The 22,242-nt window shown below is 43.7% G+C and overlaps 1 protein-coding gene and 1 pseudogene across 1 annotated transcript; one reads left to right on the forward strand and one right to left on the reverse strand.

The window, feature by feature from the left end:
• Positions 1–318: 318 nt before the first annotated feature.
• On the reverse strand, positions 319–10,218 carry LOC125519115 (short-chain dehydrogenase/reductase 1 pseudogene; annotated as a pseudogene).
• Positions 10,219–10,511: 293 nt separating this feature from the next.
• Positions 10,512–10,991, forward strand: LOC147960617 (uncharacterized). The gene has a single exon (XM_087533443.1). It carries the CDS (start codon positions 10,512–10,514, stop codon positions 10,989–10,991), a length of 480 nt encoding a protein of 159 aa, XP_087389569.1.
• The last annotated feature ends 11,251 nt before the right edge of the window (positions 10,992–22,242 follow it).

The following is a 22,242-nucleotide window of genomic DNA, read 5'->3' on the forward strand; positions in this document are numbered from 1 at the left end:
GGGATCATGGGGTGGCTGCAATAAAGTTAGACATGAGTAAGGCATACGATAGGGTGGAATGGAGTTTCCTACAAAATATGATGCAGAAATTGGGTTTTAATGATCAATGGATATCTTTAATTATGAAATGTGTTTGTACTGTAACCTATCGTATTAAGGGGAAAAGTCGAGAGACTATCAAGCAACCATCTGGTCATGAGAAAATTTTACCGTGTGTTTTGTGTTTATTATGTCAGGATATGATGATGCCGTTATTGTCTCACAATAAGGGAAATAATATCACTCAAACTATCTGACAATGATCCATTCAGCTGTTGATCACCAAAAGTTCACCATTTCTGTCTGATCAAAATAGCACCCAGTTGGTCCATCGTCAAGGAGAAGAGCTAGCATGACTGGCCCTCTTGCACCTTGTTCAGGAGTCAATAGCCCTAGATTCCAGCAGATGTCAGTCTTGACAAAGCCAGGTCTAACGCAATTGATGCGCATCTCTGGATACCTCCTTGCCATGACCCTGGTGTACAGATTGATGATCATTTTCGATACACTGTATGTTGGTAGCATGATGGGCCACCCGGCCTGTTCAAGCCGCCCGTTCTTTAGGTCCTCCAAGAATGTGTTCAACACTGCTTCTATTCGGTCCTCATCCTAGAGGTTGATGTCGCACAAATCATTTCGAAGCTTCTCGTTGAAGGAAATATGCCCTAGAGGCAATAATAAAGTTATTATTTATTTCCTTATAATCATGATAAATGTTTATTATTCATGCTAGAATTGTATTAACCGGAAACATAATACATGTGTGAATACATAGACAAACAAAGTGTCACTAGTATGCCTCTACTTGACTAGCTCGTTAATCAAAGATGGTTATGTTTCCTAACCATGAACAATGAGTTGTTATTTGATTAACGAGGTCACATCATTAGTTGAATGATCTGATTGACATGACCCATTCCATTAGCTTAGCACCCGATCGTTTAGTATGTTGCTATTGCTTTCTTCATGACTTATACATGTTCCTATAACTATGAGATTATGCAACTCCCGTTTGCCGGAGGAACACTTTGGGTGCTACCAAACGTCACAACGTAACTGGGTGATTATAAAGGAGCATTACAGGTGTCTCCAAAGGTAGATGTTGGGTTGGCGTATTTCAAGATTAGGATTTGTCACTCCGATTGTCGGAGAGGTATCTCTGGGCCCTCTCGGTAATGCACATCACATAAGCCTTGCAAGCATTGCAACTAATGAGTTAGTTGCGGGATGATGTATTACAAAACGAGTAAAGAGACTTGCCGGTAACGAGATTGAACTAGGTATTGGATACCGACGATCGAATCTCGGGCAAGTAACATACTGATGATAAAGGGAACAACGTATGTTGTTATGCGGTCTGACCAATAAAGATCTTCGTAGAATATGTAGGAGCCAATATGGGCATCCAGGTCCCGCTATTGGTTATTGACCGGAGACGTGTCTCGGTCATGTCTACATTGTTCTCGAACCCGTAGGGTCCGCACGCTTAAGGTTACGATGACAGTTATATTATGAGTTTATGCATTTTGATGTACTGAAGGTTGTTCGGAGTCCCGGATGTGATCACGGACATGACGAGGAGTCTCGAAATGGTCGAGATGTAAAGATTGATATATTGGAAGCCTATGTTTGGATATCGGAAGTGTTCCGGGTGAAATCGGGATTTTACCGGAGTACCGGGAAGGTTACCGGAACCCCCCGGGAGCTAAATGGGCCATGATGGGCCTTAGTGGAAAAGAGAAGAGGCAGCCCTACATGGGTTGTGCGCCTCCCCCTTCCCCTAGTCCTATTAGGACTAGGAGAGGTGGCCGGCCCCCCCTCTCTCTCTTTTCCCCCTCCGCGAATCCTATTCCAACTAGGATTGGGGGGGGGGGAATCCTACTCCCGGAGGGAGTAGGACTCTCCTGGCGCACCCCTGTGGCCGGCCAGCCTCCCCCCTTTGGTCCTTTATATACTGAGGTGGAGGCACCCTAGAACACACAAGTTGATCCACGTGATCTATTCCTTAGCCGTGTGCGGTGCCCCCTGCCACCATAGCCCTCGATAATACTGTAGCGGAGTTTAGGCGAAGCCCTGCTGCTGTAGTGCATCAAGATCGTCACCGCGCCGTCGTGCTGACAGAACTCTTCCCCAACACTTTGCTGGATCGGAGTCCGGGGATCGTCATCGAGCTGAATGTGTGCTCGAACTCGGAGGTGCCGTAGTTTCGGTGCTTGATCGGTTGGATCGTGAAGACGTACGACTACTTCCTCTACGTTGTGTCAGCGCTTCCGCAGTCGGTCTGCGTTGGGTACGTAGACAACACTCTCCCCTCTCGTTGCTGTGCATCACATGATTTTGCATGTGCGTAGGAAATTTTTTGAAATTACTACGAAACCCAACAGTGGCATCCGAGCCTAGGTTATTTATGTTGATGTTATATGCACGAGTAGAACACAAGTGAGTTGTGGGCGATATAAGTCATACTGCCTACCAGCATGTCATACTTTGGTTCGGCAACATTGTTGGACGAGACGACCCGGACCAACCTTACGCGTACGCTTACGCGAGACCGGTTCCCCCGACGTGCTTTGCACATAGGTGGCTTGCGGGCGACTGTCTCTCCAACTTTAGTTGAACCAAGTATGGCTACGCCCGGTCCTTGCGAAGGTTAAAACGGAGTCTATTTGACAAACTATCGTTGTGGTTTTGATGCGTAGGTGAGATTGGTTCTTGCTTAAGCCCGTAGCAGCCACGTAAAACTTGCAACAACAAAGTAGAGGACGTCTAACTTGTTTTTGCAGGGCATGTTGTGATGTGATATGGTCAAGACGTGATGCTGAATTTTATTGTATGAGATGATCATGTTTTGTAACCGAGTTATCGGCAACTGGCAGGAGCCTTATGGTTGTCGTTTTATTGTATGCAATGAAATCACGATGTAATGCTTTACTAAGCGGTAGTGATAGTCGTGGAAGCATAAGCTTGGCGAGACGACAACGATGCTACGATGGAGATCAAGGTGTCACGCCAGTGATGATGGTGATCACGACGGTGCTTCGGAGATGGAGATCACAAGCACAAGATGATGATGGCCATATCATATCACTTATATTGATTGCATGTGATGTTTATCCTTTTATGCATCTTATCTTGCTTTGATTGACGGTAGCATTATAAGATGATCTCTCACTAAATTATCAAGAAGTGTTCTCCCTGAGTATGCACCGTTGCGAAAGTTCTTTGTGCTGAGACACCACGTGATGATCGGGTGTGATAGGTTCTACGTTCAAATACAACGGGTGCAAAACAGTTGCACACGCGGAATACTCAGGTTATACTTGACGAGCCAAGCATATACAGATATGGCCTCGGAACACGGAGATCGAAAGGTCGAGCGTGAATCATATAGTAGATATGATCAACATAACGATGTTCACCATTGAAAACTACTCCATCTCACGTGATGATCGGTTATGGTTTAGTTGATTTGGATCACGTAATCACTTAGAGGATTAGAGGGATGTCTATCTAAGTGGGAGTTCTTTAATTAATTTGATTAACTGAACTTAAATTTATCATGAAACTTAGTACCTGATTAGTATCTTGCTTGTTTATGTTTGATTGTAGATAGATGGCTCGTGCTGTTGTTCCGTTGAATTTTAATGCGTTCCTTGAGAAAGCAAAGTTGAAAGATGATGGTAGCAATTACACGGACTGGGTCCGTAACTTGAGGATTATCCTCATTGCTGCACAGAAGAATTACATCCTGGAAGCACCGCTGGGTGCCAGGCCTGCTGCAGGAGCAACGCCAGATGTTATGAACGTCTGGCAGAGCAAAGCTGATGACTACTCGATAGTTCAGTGTGCCATGCTTTACGGCTTAGAATCGGGACTTCAACGATGTTTTGAACGTCATGGAGCATATGAGATGTTTTAGGAGTTGAAGTTAATATTTCAAGCAAATGCCCGGATTGAGAGATATGAAGTCTCCAATAAGTTCTATAGCTGCAAGATGGAGGAGAACAGTTCTGTCAGTGAGCATATACTCAAAATGTCTGGGTATAATAATCACTTGATTCAATTGGGAGTTAATCTTCCAGATGATTGCGTCATTGACAGAATTCTTCAATCACTGCCACCAAGCTACAAGAGCTTCGTGATGAACTATAATATGCAAGGGATGAACAAGACTATTCCCGAGCTCTTCGCGATGCTGAAAGCAGCGGAGGTAGAAATCAAAAAGGAGCATCAAGTATTGATGGTCAATAAGACCACCAGTTTCAAGAAAAAGGGCAAAGGGAAGAAGAAGGGGAACTTCAAAAAGAACGGCAAGCAAGTTGCTACTCAAGAGAAGAAACCTGGACCTAAGCCTGAAACTGAGTGCTTCTATTGCAAGCAGACTGGTCACTGGAAGCGGAACTGCCCCAAGTATTTGGCGGATAAGAAGGATGGCAAGGTGAACAAAGGTATGTGTGATATACATGTTATTGATGTGTACCTTACTAATGCTCGCAGTAGCACCTGGGTATTTGATACTGGTTCTGTTGCTAATATTTGCAACTCAAAACAGGGACTACGGATCAAGCGAAGATTGGTTAAGGACGAGGTGACGATACGCGTGGGAAACGGTTCCAAAGTCGATGTGATCGCAGTCGGCACGCTACCTCTACATCTACCTTCGGGATTAGTATTAGACCTAAATAATTGTTATTTGGTGCCAGCGTTAAGCATGAACATTATATCTGGATCTTGTTTGATGCGAGACGGTTATTCATTTAAATCAGAGAATAATGGTTGTTCTATTTATATGAGTAATATCTTTTATGGTCATGCACCCTTGAAGAGTGGTCTATTCTTGTTGAATCTCGATAGTAGTAACACACATATTCATAATGTTGAAGCCAAAAGATGCAGAGTTGATAATGAGAGTGCAACTTATTTGTGGCACTGCCGTTTAGGTCATATCGGTGTAAAGCGCATGAAGAAACTCCATTCTGATGAACTTTTGGAACCACTTGATTATGAATCACTTGGTACTTGCGAACCGTGCCTCATGGGCAAGATGACCAAAACACCGTTCTCCGGTACTATGGAGAGAGCAACAGATTTGTTGGAAATCATACATACAGATGTATGTGGTCCGATGAATATTGAGGCTCGTGGCGGATATCGTTATTTTCTCACCTTCACAGATGATTTAAGCAGATATGGGTATATCTACTTAATGAAACATAAGTCTGAAACATTTGAAAAGTTCAAAGAATTTCAGAGTGAAGTCGAAAATCATCGTAACAAGAAAATAAAGTTTCTACGATCTGATCGTGGAGGAGAATATTTGAGTTACGAGTTTGGTGTACATTTGAAAAATTGTGGAATAGTTTCGCAACTCACGCCACCCGGAACACCTCAGCGTAATGTTGTTTCCGAACGTTGTAATCGTACTTTACTAGATATGGTGCGATCTATGATGTCTCTTACTGATTTACCGCTATCGTTTTGGGGATACGCTCTAGAGACGGCCGCATTCATGTTAAATAGGGCACCATCAAAATCCTTTGAGACGACGCCTTATGAACTATGGTTTGGCAAGAAACCAAAGTTGTCGTTTCTAAAAGTTTGGGGCTGCGATGCTTATGTGAAAAAGCTTCAACCTGATAAGCTCGAACCCAAATCGGAGAAATGTGTCTTCATAGGATATCCAAAGGAAACTATTGGATACACCTTCTATCACAGATCCGAAGGCAAGACTTTTGTTGCTAAATTCGGAAACTTTCTAGAGGAGTTTCTCTCGAAAGAAGTGAGTGGGAGGAAAGTAGAACTTGACGAGGTAACTGTACCTGCTCCCTTATTGGAAAGTAGTTCATCACAGAAAACTGTTTCTATGACACCTACACCAGTTAGTAAGGAAGTTAATGATGATGATCATGAAACTTCAGAACAAGATACTACTGAACCTCGTAGATCAACCAGAGTAAGATCCGCACCAGAGTGGTACGGTAATCCCGTTCTGGAAATCATGCTACTAGATCATGATGAACCTATGAACTATGAAGAAGCGATGGTGAGCCCAGATTCCGCAAAGTGGCTTGAAGCCATGAAATCTGAGATGGGATCCATGTATGAGAACAAAGTATGGACTTTGGTTGACTTGCCCGATGATCGGCAAGCAATTGAGAATAAATGGATCTTCAAGAAGAAGACTGACGCTGACGGTAATATTACTGTCTACAAAGCTCGACTTGTCGCGAAAGGTTTTCGGCAAGTTCAAGGGATTGACTACGATGAGACCTTCTCACCCGTAGCGATGCTTAAGTCTGTCCGAAACATGTTAGCAATTGCCGCATTTCATGATTATGAAATTTGGCAGATGGATGTAAAAACTGCATTCCTGAATGGATTTCTGGAAGAAGAGTTGTATATGATGCAACCAGAAGGTTTTGTCGATCCAAAGGGAGCTAACAAAATGTGCAAGCTCCAGCGATCCATTTATGGACTGGTGCAAGCCTCTCGGAGTTGGAATAAACGTTTTGATAAGTGGGATCAAAGCATTTGGTTTTATACAGACTTTCGGAGAAGCCTGTATTTACAAGAAAGTGAGTGGGAGCTCTGTAGCATTTCTGATATTATATGTGGATGACATATTACTAATTGGAAATGATATAGAATTTCTGGATAGCATAAAAGGATACTTGAATAAGAGTTTTTCAATGAAAGACCTCGGTGAAGCTGCTTACATATTAGGCATAAAGATCTATAGAGATAGATCAAGATGCTTGATTGGACTTTCACAAACAACATACCTTGACAAAATTTTGAAGAAGTTCAAAATGGATCAAGCAAAGAAAGGATTCTTGCCTGTGTTACAAGGTGTGAAATTGAGTAAGACTCAATGCCCGACCACTGCAGAAGATAGAGAGAATATGAAAGATGTTCCCTATGCATCAGCAATAGGATCTATCATGTATGCAATGCTGTGTACCAGACCTGATGTGTGCCTTGCTATAAGTCTAGCAGGGAGGTACCAAAGTAATCCAGGAGTGGATCACTGGACAGCGGTCAAGAACATCCTGAAATACCTGAAAAGGACTAAGGATATGCTTCTCGTATATGGAGGTGACAAAGAGCTCGTCATAAAAGGTTACGTTGATGCAAGCTTTGACACTGATCCGTACGATTCTAAATCGCAAACCGGATACGTGTTTGCATTAAACGGTGGAGGTGTCAGTTGGTGCAGTTCTAAACAAAGCGTCGTAGCGGGATCTACATGTGAAGCGGAGTACATAGCTGCTTCGGAAGCAGCAAACGAAGGAGTCTGGATGAAGGAGTTCATATCCGATCTAGGTGTCATACCTAGTGCATCGGGTCCAATGAAAATCTTTTGTGACAATACTAGTGCAATTGCCTTGGCAAAGGAATCCAGATTTCACAAGAGAACCAAGCACATCAAGAGACGCTTCAATTCCATCCGGGATCTAGTCCAGGTGGGAGACATAGAGATTTGCAAGATACATACGGATCTGAATGTTGCAGACCCATTGACTAAGCCTCTTCCACGAGCAAAAACATGATCAGCACCAAGACTCCATGGGTGTTAGAATCATTACCGTGTAATCTAGATTATTGACTCTAGTGCAAGTGGGAGACTGAAGGAAATATGCCCTAGAGGCAATAATAAAGTTATTATTTATTTCCTTATAATCATGATAAATGTTTATTATTCATGCTAGAATTGTATTAACCGGAAACATAATACATGTGTGAATACATAGACAAACAAAGTGTCACTAATATGCCTCTACTTGACTAGCTCGTTAATCAAAGATGGTTATGTTTCCTAACCATGAACAATGAGTTGTTATTTGATTAACGAGGTCACATCATTAATTGAATGATCTGATTGACATGACCCATTCCATTAGCTTAGCACCCGATCGTTTAGTATGTTGCTATTGCTTTCTTCATGACTTATACATGTTCCTATAACTATGAGATTATGCAACTCCCGTTTGCCGGAGGAACACTTTGGGTGCTACCAAACGTCACAACGTAACTGGGTGATTATAAAGGAGCATTACAGGTGTCTCCAAAGGTAGATGTTGGGTTGGCGTATTTCGAGATTAGTATTTGTCACTCCGATTGTCGAAGAGGTATCTCTGGGCCCTCTCGGTAATGCACATCACATAAGCCTTGCAAGCATTGCAACTAATGAGTTAGTTGCGGGATGATGTATTACAGAACGAGTAAAGAGACTTGCCGGTAACGAGATTGAACTAGGTATTGGATACCGACGATCGAATCTCGGGCAAGTAACATACCGATGACAAAGGGAACAACGTATGTTGTTATGCGGTCTGACCAATAAAGATCTTCGTAGAATATGTAGGAGCCAATATGGGCATCCAGGTCCCGCTATTGGTTATTGACCGGAGACGTGTCTCGGTCATGTCTACATTGTTCTCGAACCCGTAGGGTCCGCACGCTTAAGGTTACGATGACAGTTACATTATGAGTTTATGCATTTTGATGTACCGAAGGTTGTTCGGAGTCCCGGATGTGATCATGGACATGACGAGGAGTCTCGAAATGGTCGAGACGTAAAGATTGATATATTGGAAGCCTATGTTTGGATATCGGAAGTGTTCCGGGTGAAATCGGGATTTTACCGGAGTACCGGGAAGGTTACCGGAACCCCCCGGGAGCTAAATGGGCCATGATGGGCCTTAGTGGAAAAGAGAAGAGGCAGCCCTACATGGGCTGTGCGCCTCCCCCTTCCCCTAGTCCTATTAGGACTAGGAGAGGTGGCCGGCCCCCTCTCTCTCTTTTCCCCCTCCGCGAATCCTATTCCAACTAGGATTGGGGGGGGGAATCCTACTCCCGAAGGGAGTAGGACTCTCCTGGCGCACCCCTTGTGGCCGGCCAGCCTCCCCCCTTTGGTCCTTTATATACTGAGGTGGAGGCACCCTAGAACACACAAGTTGATCCACGTGATCTATTCCTTAGCCGTGTGCGGTGCCCCCTGCCACCATAGCCCTCGATAATACTGTAGCAGAGTTTAGGCGAAGCCCTGCTGCTGTAGTGCATCAAGATCGTCACCACGCCGTCTGACGGAACTCTTCCCCGACACTTTGCTGGATTGGAGTCTGGGGATCGTCATCGAGCTGAACGTGTGCTCGAACTTGGAGGTGCCGTAGTTTCGGTGCTTGATCGGTTGGATCGTGAAGACGTACGACTACTTCCTCTACGTTGTGTCAGCGCTTCCGCAGTCGGTCTGCGTTGGGTACGTAGACAACACTCTCCCCTCTCGTTGTTGTGCATCACATGATCTTGCGTGTGCGTAGGAATTTTTTTGAAATTACTACGAAACCCAACACTCGTTTGGCATTCTTTGGTAACAAAATCAATTACATGTGCTATGGTAAGTGTTGCTACTATCTATATCTTCTTAGTTTTTGTGGAAATGCAGGAATTTTAGTGGTGAAAAAAATAGATATAGACGATGCACCTTCAGCTCCAACGCAAGGGAGGAGGCATTAACAATCCTTGCACCTGATGTAGATAGCTTCAAAAGTGGCAGAAGGGCCTCTGTTACCCATTTGCATCCATAGTAATTGGTATTGAGACAGTTTAATGCCTCGTCATAGGAATTCTGGAATACGTCTTTAAGAAGATTAGCAGCCCTGCCAGATGTCTGAAACACAAATATTAACCGGTGAGTGAAGCACATACCATTGGTTGTACCGACAACATGCTATTCGTAACCATACCCAAAAGAAGAAGAAGAAAAGTACATGCATTCTTGATACTAGTGAAAAAGCCAGCTTTCTGAACCCAAAGTAAACAACTCAAATAGATAAGCAGCTGAAAGCTACAGAACAAGAAGAGCTTTCAATGTGTATTCCATTGGAAGGGTATCAAGCTAGATGTAGAAAACTTTCTTAAGCAATGTTAAATTTGCCAACAAGCTAAGCATGAGAACATCATCCTGGTGGATTGCTACAGCCCTTACCTATCCCTTAGGGTGCCTGGCAAGACCTATCTATGGATTTTGTCGAGGGACTGCCTGTGTCTAAATCCAGCAATGCTATTTTGGTAGTGGTGGATAGACTTACCAAGTACAGTCATTTCATTCCTCTGAAACATCCATTCACAGCTCCTGGGGTAGCTAGATTGTTTCTGGATCAGGTGGTGAAACTCCATGGCCTACCAAAATCTGTAGTTTCAGACAGAGATAAAATCTTTACAAGCAATTTTTGGACCAGTCTGTTTTCTCTGATGGGCACCAAACTGCTGAAGAGTACTTCCTACCATCCACAAACAGATGGCCAGACAGAGCGTTCCAATCAATGTATCTTAGATGTGATGTTCATGAATCTCCTAAACAATGGAAAGCATGGCTGCCCTTGACTGAATTGTGGTATAATTCTACTTTTCATACTTCATTAGGGTGTTCACCATTTAAGGCACTTTATGGGTATGCAGCAGAATTGGGTATGGGCATTTCACTGACAGAACAAGAGAACAATGTAGCAATGGACTTCCTGCAAGACAGGGAAGCTCAGTTGGCAGCACTTAAGCAACATTTGGCAACAACACATAATAGAATGAAAATTCAAGCAGACAAGAGCAGAACTGACAGGCAATTTCAAATTGGGGAACAAGTTCTTCTGGAACTTCAACCATATGCTCAACATTCAGTGGTGAATAGGCCATACCCCAAGTTAGCCTATAAGTTCTATGGACCATATACAGTGACTGACAAAATTGGTGTGGCCGCTTACAAATTGGCTTTGCCTAAAGAAAGTCATATACATCCAGTTTTTCATGTGTCACAACTCAAGCCATTCACCCCTAACTATACTCCTGTATTTTCTGAACTCCCTAAGCTCATTGATCTCAGTGTTCATGACTTGGCACCAGAATCAATTCTTGACAGGCGCCTGGTGAAGAAAGGTGGAAGAGCCATTCCATAGGTGCTTGATCAAGTGGTTGGGCATCCCGGCGGCCTCTGCAACATGGGAAGATCTCTATGTTCTCCGGAAAAGATTTCTTGATGCCATTGCTTGGGGTCAAGCAATATCTGAAGTGGGGGTGTGAAGCCTGTTGATGAAGCAACATCCACAGCGACGACTTCTTCTGAAGACAAGGCGAGAAAAAAGTAAACCGTGTTCGATAGGTATGTGTGTGTGAAAGCACAAGTGCTCCCTAGGTGGTTTTGGTAATTAATGTCAACATATCTCTTGTTGGACTAACACTTTTATCTAGTATGTTTCAAATGAGTTCAACAATGGAGTGGCATGGACTAAAGGATGTGGGAACTCCTTCAAGATGCTAAGGACAAAGGATTGGCTCAAGCTCAAAAGCTCAAGACTCTTCATTTTATATTTTAGTGATCCAAGATCACATTGAGTCTATAGGAAAAGCCAATACTATCAAGGAGGGATGAGGTGTTGCTTAATGAGCCTCTTGCTTCATGTGCTTAGTGATATGCTCCAAAACCCTCAACTACTTTCCCACTTCCACTCATATGACCTAAACCTAAAGTCAAACTCGGCCCTACCGATTCTTTCTATCCGGCGCCACCGAGTTCAAATGTCATAGCCACTGCCACAAACCCTAGGCAAATCGGTTTCACCGATAGGGATCTTGGTCTCACCCAGATGGGATTGTAATCTCTTTGTGTATGTCCATTACCAAAATCGGTCTCACCGAGTTTGTGCAATCGGTACTACCGAGATTACAATGCAAACTTTCTAGTTAGCTTATTACCAAAATCGGTCTCACCGAGTTTGAGTAATTGGTCTCACCGAGTTTTCCTGACCAACTCTCTGGTTAGCTAATTACCAAAATCGGTCTTGACGAGTTTGTGTAATCGGTCTCACCGAGATTACGTTATGCCCTAACCCTAACCATATCGGTCCTAACGAGATGCATGTCAGTCCCACCGAAAACCCTAACGGTCACTAGGTTTACTAAATCGGTCCGACCGAGTTTGTTGATTCGGTCCCACCGAGATTGGTAAATTGTGTGTAACGGTTAGATTTTGTGTGGAGGCTATATATACCCCTCCACCTCCTTTTCATTCGTGGAGAGAGCCATCAGAACAAACCTACACTTCCAACTTACCAGTTCTGAGAGAGAACCACCTACTCATGTGTTGAGGCCAAGATATTCCACTCCAACCACATGAATCTTGATCTCTAGCCTTCCCAAGTTGCTTTCCACTCAAATCCTCTTTCCACCAAATCCAAATCCTGTGAGAGAGAGTTGAGTGTTGGGGAGACTATCATTTGAAGCACAAGAGCAAGGAGTTCATCATCAACACACCATTTGTTACTTCTTGGAGAGTGGTGTCTCCTAGATTGGCTAGGTGTCACTTGGGAGCCTCCGACAAGATTGTGGAGTTGAACCAAGGAGTTTGTAAGGGCAAGGAGATCGCCTACTTCGTGAAGATCTACCGCTAGTGAGGCAAGTCCTTCGTGGGTGACGGCCATGGTGGGATAGACAAGGTTGCTTCTTCGTGGACCCTTCGTGGGTGGAGCCCTCCGTGGACTCGCGCAACCGTTACCCTTCATGGGTTGAAGTCTCCACCAACGTGGATGTACGATAGCACCACCTATCGGAACCACGACAAAAACATCCGTGTCTCCAATTGCGTTTGAATCCTCCAAACCCTTCCCTTTACATTCTTGCAAGTTGCATGCTTTACTTTCCGCTGCTCATATACTCTTTGCATGCTTGCTTGTTATGTATTGTGAATGTTGAATTTGTGCCTAAACTCCACTTAAACCTAAAGAGATTAAAAACTGCAACTTTGGTACTTAGTGTTTAATCACCCCCCCCCCCTCTAGACACCTCTTCTCAAGATCCTACAAGTGGTATTAGAGCATTGGTCTCTATTGCCTTGGTTTAATCACCATTGGAGGAAGATGGATGAGTCTACTTTGGGGAGTCTTAGACATAGAGTGCCTATTCTTGATGGAGAGTATTTTTCATGAGTGGAAAAATGAGATGCTTGTAATTTTCAATCAATATCATTTGAACAAGTACATTGCTAGCCCTTGTGCACCTCATGTTGATCCTATGCATCCTACCCTTGATGAAGCTATTGACATGACTAGAAATCTTAGAACTGTTAATCTTATCACTAGAGTCTTGCCTAGAAACTTGATTAGAACCTTGCCTACTTTTGAGTGTGCCTACACCATATGGAATTTTTTGAGGAACGCTTTCCAAATTATTCCTTGAAAAATCTAGATGAGATTCTCTATAAGTCTATCGCCTTGAGTAAGATGAATACTAGCGATCCTATGTTTGGTGATCGTCTGTTTGAACTCACCGACCTTATGCGTGCCAAAGGATATGTTGGAATTATTGGTGATATTATTTCCGAAGCTATAAGAATTCATAAGCAAGATCATTGTCAAACTCACTCTAACGAATTACCCTCTCTAGGACTTGATCCACCACTTGACGATGTTGAACATGGATACTATGATGAGGATGATGGTAGTGACTTCGATCTTGATGATGCAATGAGACATTTTGGTCTTATGGCGAATCTTCGGGGATATGTGTCAGGAGGAAAGGAATGGGTTCTTGACAGTGGATGTACCGATCACATGACCGGAGATAAAGACATGTTTCGTGAGCTTGCTGAAAATGATAGTCCTCGAAAGTATGTCATGCTCGTTGAGTCTCTTGGCTACAACTTACTTTCAGTATCTAGACTTGCTGATTTTGGTTTAAATGTCCTATTTACTGAAGTAGATTGCCAAGTGTTTCGTCGAGACAATCATAAAATGGTATTTACCGGTATACATAGAGGTGATCCTTACATTGTTGATTTCTCTAAAAAGGCACAACCTAAAACTTGCTTCATTGCTAAATCCTCAAAAGATTGGTTATGGCATAGACGACTAGGTCACGTTGGCATGAGAAACCTTGACAAGCTTATTAAAGGAAATAACATCCTTGGAGTTAACGATGTCATATTTGATAAGGACAGACTGTGCAGTGCTTGTCAGGCAGGTAAACAGGTTGGAGGAAGGCATCCCGTGAAGAACATCATGACCACAAGGAGGCCACTCGAGCTTCTTCATATGGATCTCTTTGGTCCCAACGCTTACAAAAGTCTTGGTGGAAATTCTTTTGGTCTAGTTATAGTTGATGATTTTCAAGATTTACGTGGGTGTTCTTTCTCGATGATAAATCGCAGGTCCAAAAGATCTTCAAAAACTTCGCTAGGAAGGCCCAAAACCAATTTGAAGTGAAGATCAAGAAGGTTCGCAGCGACAACGGAACAGAGTTCAAGAATGCTAATGTGGACACCTTTCTTGACGAGGAAGGGATTTCACACGAGTTCTCGGCTAAGTACACACCTCAACAAAATGGAGTTGTTGAGAGGAAGAACCGGACGCTCATCGAAATGGAGAGAACGATGCTTGATGAGTACAAGACACCGAAGCACTTTTGGGCGGAAGCAGTTGAGACGGCTTGTCATGCAACAAATCGCTTGTATCTTCACAAGCTACTCGGCAAGACGACATACGAGCTCCTCACCAGTAACAAACCCCAAGTTGGATACTTTCGAGTATTTGGCTCAAAGTGCTACATTCTTGATAAGCATCGTCGTTCAAAATTTGCTCCTAAATCTCATGAAGGTTTCCTACTTGGTTATGGCTCAAACTCTCACACTTACCGTGTCTACAAAAATTTCACCCGAAAGGTTGAAGAGACGGTAGATGTGAAGTTTGATGAATCTAATGGCTCGCAAGTAGAGCAATTGCCAATTGATAGACAAAGACCCTTTGGAAGCAATCCAAGACTTGTCTATTGGCAAGGTCCGTCCAACGGAGGTGAAGGAGAGTACCTCGTCTGTCCAAGTGGAAGCTTCTACTTCACGACAAGGTGAACCAAGAGTTGATACGAAAGCATCCACAAGTGGAACACACCAAGATGAAGAAAACGAGGAAGAACATCACGAACATCAACAACCTCCTTCTCCACCACGACAAGAGAACAACGACGCCAACAATAAAGAAGATCAAGAAGAAGAAGAACAAGATGAAGAAGATGTTCAACCGAAATCCAAGCAAAAGCTTTCACGAGTTCGAGCAAGAATTGCTAAAGAGCATCCTGTCGAGCAAATCTACAATGATATTCAAACCGGGAGAATCACTCGCTCTAAAACTCGTTTAGCTAACTTTTGCGAAAACTATTCTTTCATCTCTAGCATTGAACCTATGAAGGTTGAAGAAGCATTGGAAGATCCGGATTGGATAAATGCTATGCATGAAGAGCTACACAACTTTGAGAGAAACCAAGTTTGGACATTGGTTGAGAAGCCCGACAACAACCATAACATCATCGGTACCAAATGGGTGTTTTGCAACAAGCAAGATGAAGATGGACAAGTAGTTCACAACAAAGCACGTCTCGTCGCCCAAGGCTACACACAAGTCAAAGGTATGGACTATGGTGAGACTTATGCTCCCGTTGCTAGACTTGAGTCCATTCGCATCTTACTTGCCTATGCTAATCACCATAATATCACCTTGTACCAAATGGACATTAAAAGTGCTTTTCTAAATGGTGAAATAGAGGAGGAAGTTTATGGCAAACAACCTCCCGGCTTTGTCAATCCTAAGAAACCAAATCATGTTTACAAACTTCACAAAGCTCTTTATGGTCTTAAACAAGCTCCTAGAGCTTGGTATAAATGCTTGACCAAGTTCCTTATTGAAAAAGGCTTTGAAATTGGGAAAATTGATTCCACACTTTTTAATAAAAGGGTTAATGGAGAATTATTTGTATGCCAAATTTATGTTGATGATATCATATTTGGATCAACTAACCCTCATTTTAGTGAAAAGTTTGGAAAGCTAATGTCGGAGAAGTTTGAGATGTCAATGATGAGTGAACTCAAATTCTTTCTTGGGTTGCAAATCAAGCAAACTAAGGAAGGTACTTTTGTGTCTCAAACGAAGTACACTAAGGACTTATTCAAGAAGTTCAATATGCAAGAATGCAAAGGTATGTCTACACCCATGCCTACTAGTGGACATCTTGATTTGACCAAAGATGGTAAACCCGTGGACCAAAAGGTTTATCGCTCTATGATTGGTTCATTGTTATACCTATGTGCTTCACGTCCCGATATTATGCTAAGTGTGTGCATGTGTGCAAGATATCAAGCTGCTCCTAAAGAATGTCATCTTAAGGCCGTAAAAAGGATAGTGAGATACTTAATTCACACACCAAATTTTGGCATTTGGTATCCTAAGAGGGCCTCTTTCGATCTTGTTGGCTACTCCGAGTCGGACTATGCCGGAGACAAGGTTGATAGAAAGTCCACTTCGGGTACTTGTCAATTTCTTGGTAGATCTCTTGTGTCTTGGTCCTCCAAGAAACGAAACTCGGTATCCTTATCTACTGCCGAAGCGGAGTACATTGCCACTGGTTCATGTTGTGCTCAATTACTTTGGATGACCCAAACTCTTAAAGATTATGGGATATACGTGAGACATGTTCCATTGCTTTGTGACAATGAAAGTGCTATCAAAATTGGTCATAATCCCATACAACATTCTCGAACTAAGCATATTGAAGTTTGTCATCATTTCATTCGAGATCATGTTGCTAAGGGTGACATTAATCTTAAGCATGTTCGCACCAAAAAGCAATTAGCAGATATATTCACTAAACCCCTTGATGAGAAAGTGTTTTGCAGGTTAAGAGGAGAATTGAACATCATTGATGCCTCAAACTTGGAGTAGAAACTCCATTGGATACATGCAAGACATGAGCTTATGACTAATCCATGATATCTCTCTTATGATGAATATATTATTGGATATATTTGCATCTTGCATGTTATCTAATCCATGTAGGTACTTGGTTAAATCAAATTCCATGAGATTGTAAACCACTCACATCTTGAGCAATCTCTACATCACCAAGTCACTACACTATGGTGGTTGAAGTCAAGGAAGCACGGAATCTTTCAAACATATCCTTTGACAATCTTGATGATTGAGCTTCATGATTAAATTCTCTTTTACACAAGTGCTACTCCTTGCAAGGACTAACCCATCTAGGTAGATGGACTCAAATTCCAAGTGGTGCTCCCAACTCTTGATGAGCTACATCAACCTTGAGCAACCCACACAAGTTCAACTACATGGTCAACACCACCAACCAAGGTATGTCATTCCATCTTAGAGAAGCTTTACTCCAAGACATGAGCTAAAGCAACTCGACAAGATGTGAATACATCAAAATGCTTAAACAAAAAATGGTAACCCCATTTTGAGCTTAAACGATGAGTATGACCCATGATCAAGTGATCTCACTTGACTCATAAGTCATTATACTCTAACATAGGTGACTTTGTCACCGACCATCTCTAGATGAAGTTCTCTCGTGTTCTTGTCTGTGTTTTTGCATTTGTCTCATGCATAATTGCTTTCCCTTTCAAAAAAACTTCATCTAGATTTCTTTCTTTCGTTCTTTCTTTTCAGTTGCTCTGCATTTCCTGCATCCAATTCATTGCATATCCTTCAGTTAATTCCTTGCAAATCTTTGTGAGGTCTTACTAGTCTAGTGAGCTGAGGTGACCAGTGTTTTCTCTGTGATGAACTCAGTTTCACCGATTTGTTGCTTTCGGTCCAGCCGAATCCACTTGGTACAACCGAAGCATACCACTCGGTGCCACCGATTTCACAACAGGAAAAACAGTTTGCCACTTATTCTATGTTTCTTCTGATCCAGCTCCACTCAATGAATCTTGTCCTCTACAAGCATCACAATTTTATCCAGTGCTTTGTGATGCGACTCAAGGACCGAACCCATCCACAACAACTTCCAGAAGACCCTTCTTGGAAATTGATGTCAAAGGGGGAGAGAGAGATCACATCAAAGCCTATCACTTCCAAAAGGGAGAGAATATTAAGGGGGATAAAGAGATCTCCAGGGGGAGAGAATACTCAAGTAGAAAGTATTTCTCAAGGATCCTAGATGCTTTATGTTCAAGAGGAGAGATGCCACATGTATTTTTGGGAGAAAGACATGTTCATATGTGCTTATTTGCTTTAAGCTCTGTTCATTCATATCTTTCAGCTCTGATTTTCTGCTCTGATTTTCTGTTCCCTATCTTCTCCCAATATCCCATGCTAGATTCAGGGGGAGCAAGACACCTAAGGGAAGGAAATCATTTAAATTCATTGCATATCTTTATTCTTGGGGACATGTCTAATCCAATGTGGTACTTAGTACTCACTTTCTACATGCAATCGGTATTCTTGTGGTTTCTTTTGTTTGCTCTGGCTAGTAGATGTACTTGTGTTATCTAACCTTGTTTGTGCAGGTTCATTCCATCCTAAGCCAACTCAAGACTACAAGGTAAGTATATGCATCACAATCATGTGTATGAGGAATTCTTGCTGATGTACATACTGTTTGCAAGAAGGACTCATGAGCATGAAGGTGTTTTCCTTAATAATCTTTTGCTCTGATGCATATGGCCAAGATACATGTAACACATTGCCTACTCTATCATGGTTATGCTCTCATATGCTTCTATATTCCATATTTACATGATTGCATACATGTAGGGGGAGCCTATGCTTGTTACATGTCTTTCCGAAGCTTTACTTGCTACTCTTTATATCTTTATCTAAAGCTTTGGTGTATGTTGCCATCAATTACCAAAAAGGGGGAGATTGAAAGCACAAGTGCTCCCTAGGTGGTTTTGGTAATTAATGTCAACATATCTCTTGTTGGACTAACACTTTTATCTAGTATGTTTCAGATGAGTTCAACAATGGAGTGGCATGGACTAAAGGATGTGGGAACTCCTTCAAGATGCTAAGGACAAAGGATTGGCTCAAGCTCAAAAGCTCAAGACTCTTCATTTTATATTTTAGTGGTCCAAGATCACATTGAGTCTATAGGAAAAGCCAATACTATCAAGGAGGGATGAGGTGTTGCTTAATGAGCCTCTTGCTTCATGTGCTTAGTGATATGCTCCAAAACCCTCAACTACTTTCCCACTTCCACTCATATGACCTAAACCTAAAGTCAAACTTGGCCCTACCGATTCTTTCTATCCGGCACCATCGAGTTCAAATGTCATAGCCACTGCCACAAACCCTAGGCAAATCGGTTTCATCGATAGGGATCTCGGTCTCACTGAGATGGGATTGTAATCTCTCTGTGTATGTCCATTACCAAAATCAGTCTCACCGAGTTTGTGCAATCGGTACTACCGAGATTACAATGCAAACTTTCTGGTTAGCTTATTACCAAAATCGGTCTCACCGAGTTTGAGTAATCGGTCTCACCGAGTTTGCCTGACCAACTCTCTGGTTAGCTAATTACCAAAATCGGTCTCACCGAGTTTGTGTAATCGGTCTCACCGAGATTACGTTATGCCCTAACCCTAACCATATCGGTCCTACCAAGATGCACGTCAGTCCCACCGAAAACCCTAACGGTCACTAGGTTTACTAAATCGGTCCGACCGAGTTTGTTGATTCGGTCCCACGGAGATTGGTAAATTGTGTGTAACGGTTAGATTTTGTGTGGAGGCTATATATACCCCTCCACCTCCTCTTCATTCATGGAGAGAGCCATCAGAACAAACCTACACTTCCAACTTACCAGTTCTGAGAGAGAACCACCTACTCATGTGTTGAGACCAAGATATTCCACTCCAACCACATGAATCTTGATCTCTAGCCTTCCCAAGTTGCTTTCCACTCAAATCCTCTTTCCACCAAATCCAAATCCTGTGAGAGAAGTTGAGTGTTGGGGAGACTATCATTTGAAGCACAAGAGCAAGGAGTTCATCATCAACACACCATTTGTTACTTCTTGGAGAGTGGTGTCTCCTAGATTGGCTAGGTGTCACTTGGGAGCCTCCGACAAGATTGTGGAGTTGAACCAAGGGGTTTGTAAGGGCAAGGAGATCGCCTACTTTGTGAAGATCTACCGCTAGTGAGGCAAGTCCTTCGTGGGCGACGGCCATGGTGGGATAGACAAGGTTGCTTCTTCGTGGACCCTTCGTGGGTGGAGCCTTCTGTGGACTCGCGCAACCGTTACCCTTCGTGGGTTGAAGTCTCCACCAACGTGGATGTACGATAGCACCACCTATCGGAACCACGACAAAAACATCTGTGTCTCCAATTGCGTTTGAATCCTCCAAACCCTTCCCTTTACATTCTTGCAAGTTGCATGCTTTACTTTCCGCTGCTCATAAACTCTTTGCATGCTTGCTTGTTATGTATTGTGAATGTTGAATTTGTGCCTAAACTCCACTTAAACCTAAAGAGATTAAAAACTGCAACTTTGGTACTTAGTGTCTAATCACCCCCCTCTAGACACCTCTTCTCAAGATCCTACAGTGTGTTAGTCGATGACATGTGGGCCCAAGGCCGATGCTGTAACGATTAAAAGAGAGAGCTCAGGAGGGGAGAGACTCATGTGTACAAACCAGTTAAACTGAATTGAGCGTTGCTCAGGGGTTTAGGGTTCCTCATCTGTCCCCGTCGTATCATGTCTGTGATCTCTGTGATTGTCTCACGTCGCCGGCGATCGTCGGCGGCCAAGGGTCCATTACACTAAGGAGCCCACGGGAGCTGATATCCGGGGGGTGCGGCACGGCGACGGGCACGTCGAGCGGAGCCTCGCCGGGAGGCAAAGAACGGTGGAAGGAGGAGGTGGGGGTGGGGAGCACAGTGGCAAAAGAGGTAAAATTGGCTCCTGTCTCCTCCTCTTGTTTTCTGTTTTCTGGCAGGCCCGCTTGAGTTTGGTCAAACCTGAGGGGGGTAGTTGGCGAGGGAGGCCCACCTAGCAGCAGGAGGAGGAGGAGGTGGACTGGAGAACTCTGGAGATCTTTTCCCCATTGACAGACGCATGCCTCTTTCCGTCGGTTGGTTGGTTGGGCGTAAAAGCAATGGAAGAAATAACTTAACTGACTAATGAAGATGTAAAAAGGATTGTCACGTTTGAATAATTGTGCTTTTGGTTCAAGCTTCCAGTGGATTCTAATTGTGCTTTTCAGTGGAACCGTGCATGACATTGACATCTAGCTAGGGGACTGGACTGGGGAGGGAGGGGCGACGCGTCAATGTTGGCGTGATTAGGCAGGGCGAGCGTGAAGAATTAGAGGATAGGGCAGGCACTAGGCAGGGCTGCCGATCGAGAACAACTTGCCGCGACACGTTTGGCGGATCACGGTCAGGTAGTTAATTCGGCGAGGCGGCCAGCCAGGGGGATCAGGATCACGCTGCTGATCCACAAGAATTGTCAATTCAGGCATGAGAGGGCCATCGTCCCTTGAGGTCGACGTCGTCTTGCAATCCTTCTTAAATCTCAGGTATAGTCCCGTTGGGGGAGTCACACTGATGGAGCGGCTCGGGGAGAGGGAGGCAAGTTATTTTTGCAGTTTGGCCCTTTTTTGGTAACAATTTTACATATGGACTTCTGGTGGAAACAATTCCACAAATGGACCCCGAGCACGACGCCAAAGGGTCTTGGTGCCGGAGTAAGATAGCACGGCGCCACAGGCCATGGCGCCGTCCCCTGCCACATCGAATCCTCCGTGGCGGGGAGGAAATTCGTATGGAAAGGACGGCGCCAAAAGTCATGGCGTCGTGGCACCTTAGCACGACGCCACAGCCCTTGGCGCCGTACCGTTGAACCTGGGCGCTAACCGGCTTGGCGTCATGCCTTGGGATTTAAGCCCAAGCACGGCCGGCCGGCCCCAAGCCACTTCTTCCTCCTTCCTCTGTTCTAACCGAACCCCCCCCCTCCAGATCCAGCCTGCCACGACCCCCCACGCATGGCATGGCCCTAGAACGGACGGGCAATATGAGGGATCGGAGCCATCAATGGGGCCAGATCGGATGGGCGAGAAAGAAATGGGTACTGCAGGTAAAAGTGGTTTGGAAAACTAAAGATTTGATATGATGTCATCCAATGCGTGACAAAACATCACTTTAACGTGGCGGTGGATTCACTCATATGTCAATATCATCCAACCAAGTGCTTACTTAGTGCTCACGCAGATGAGTACCATGCTAGCTGCTTACGTGTAATGATAGATTGATATCCACATACCGTTTCTACTGCCTCAACCTGCGGTCTCCCTCAGGAATTTCAAAAACAAAACAAAAACCTCAACCAACGTTTAAGAGTTTCACAACCAAACAACCAGAAAGT

This window comes from Triticum urartu, chromosome 7A, assembly GCF_056163025.1.
Source record: "Triticum urartu cultivar PI428250 chromosome 7A, HENAU_Tu73, whole genome shotgun sequence".
NCBI lineage: Eukaryota > Viridiplantae > Streptophyta > Magnoliopsida > Poales > Poaceae > Triticum > Triticum urartu.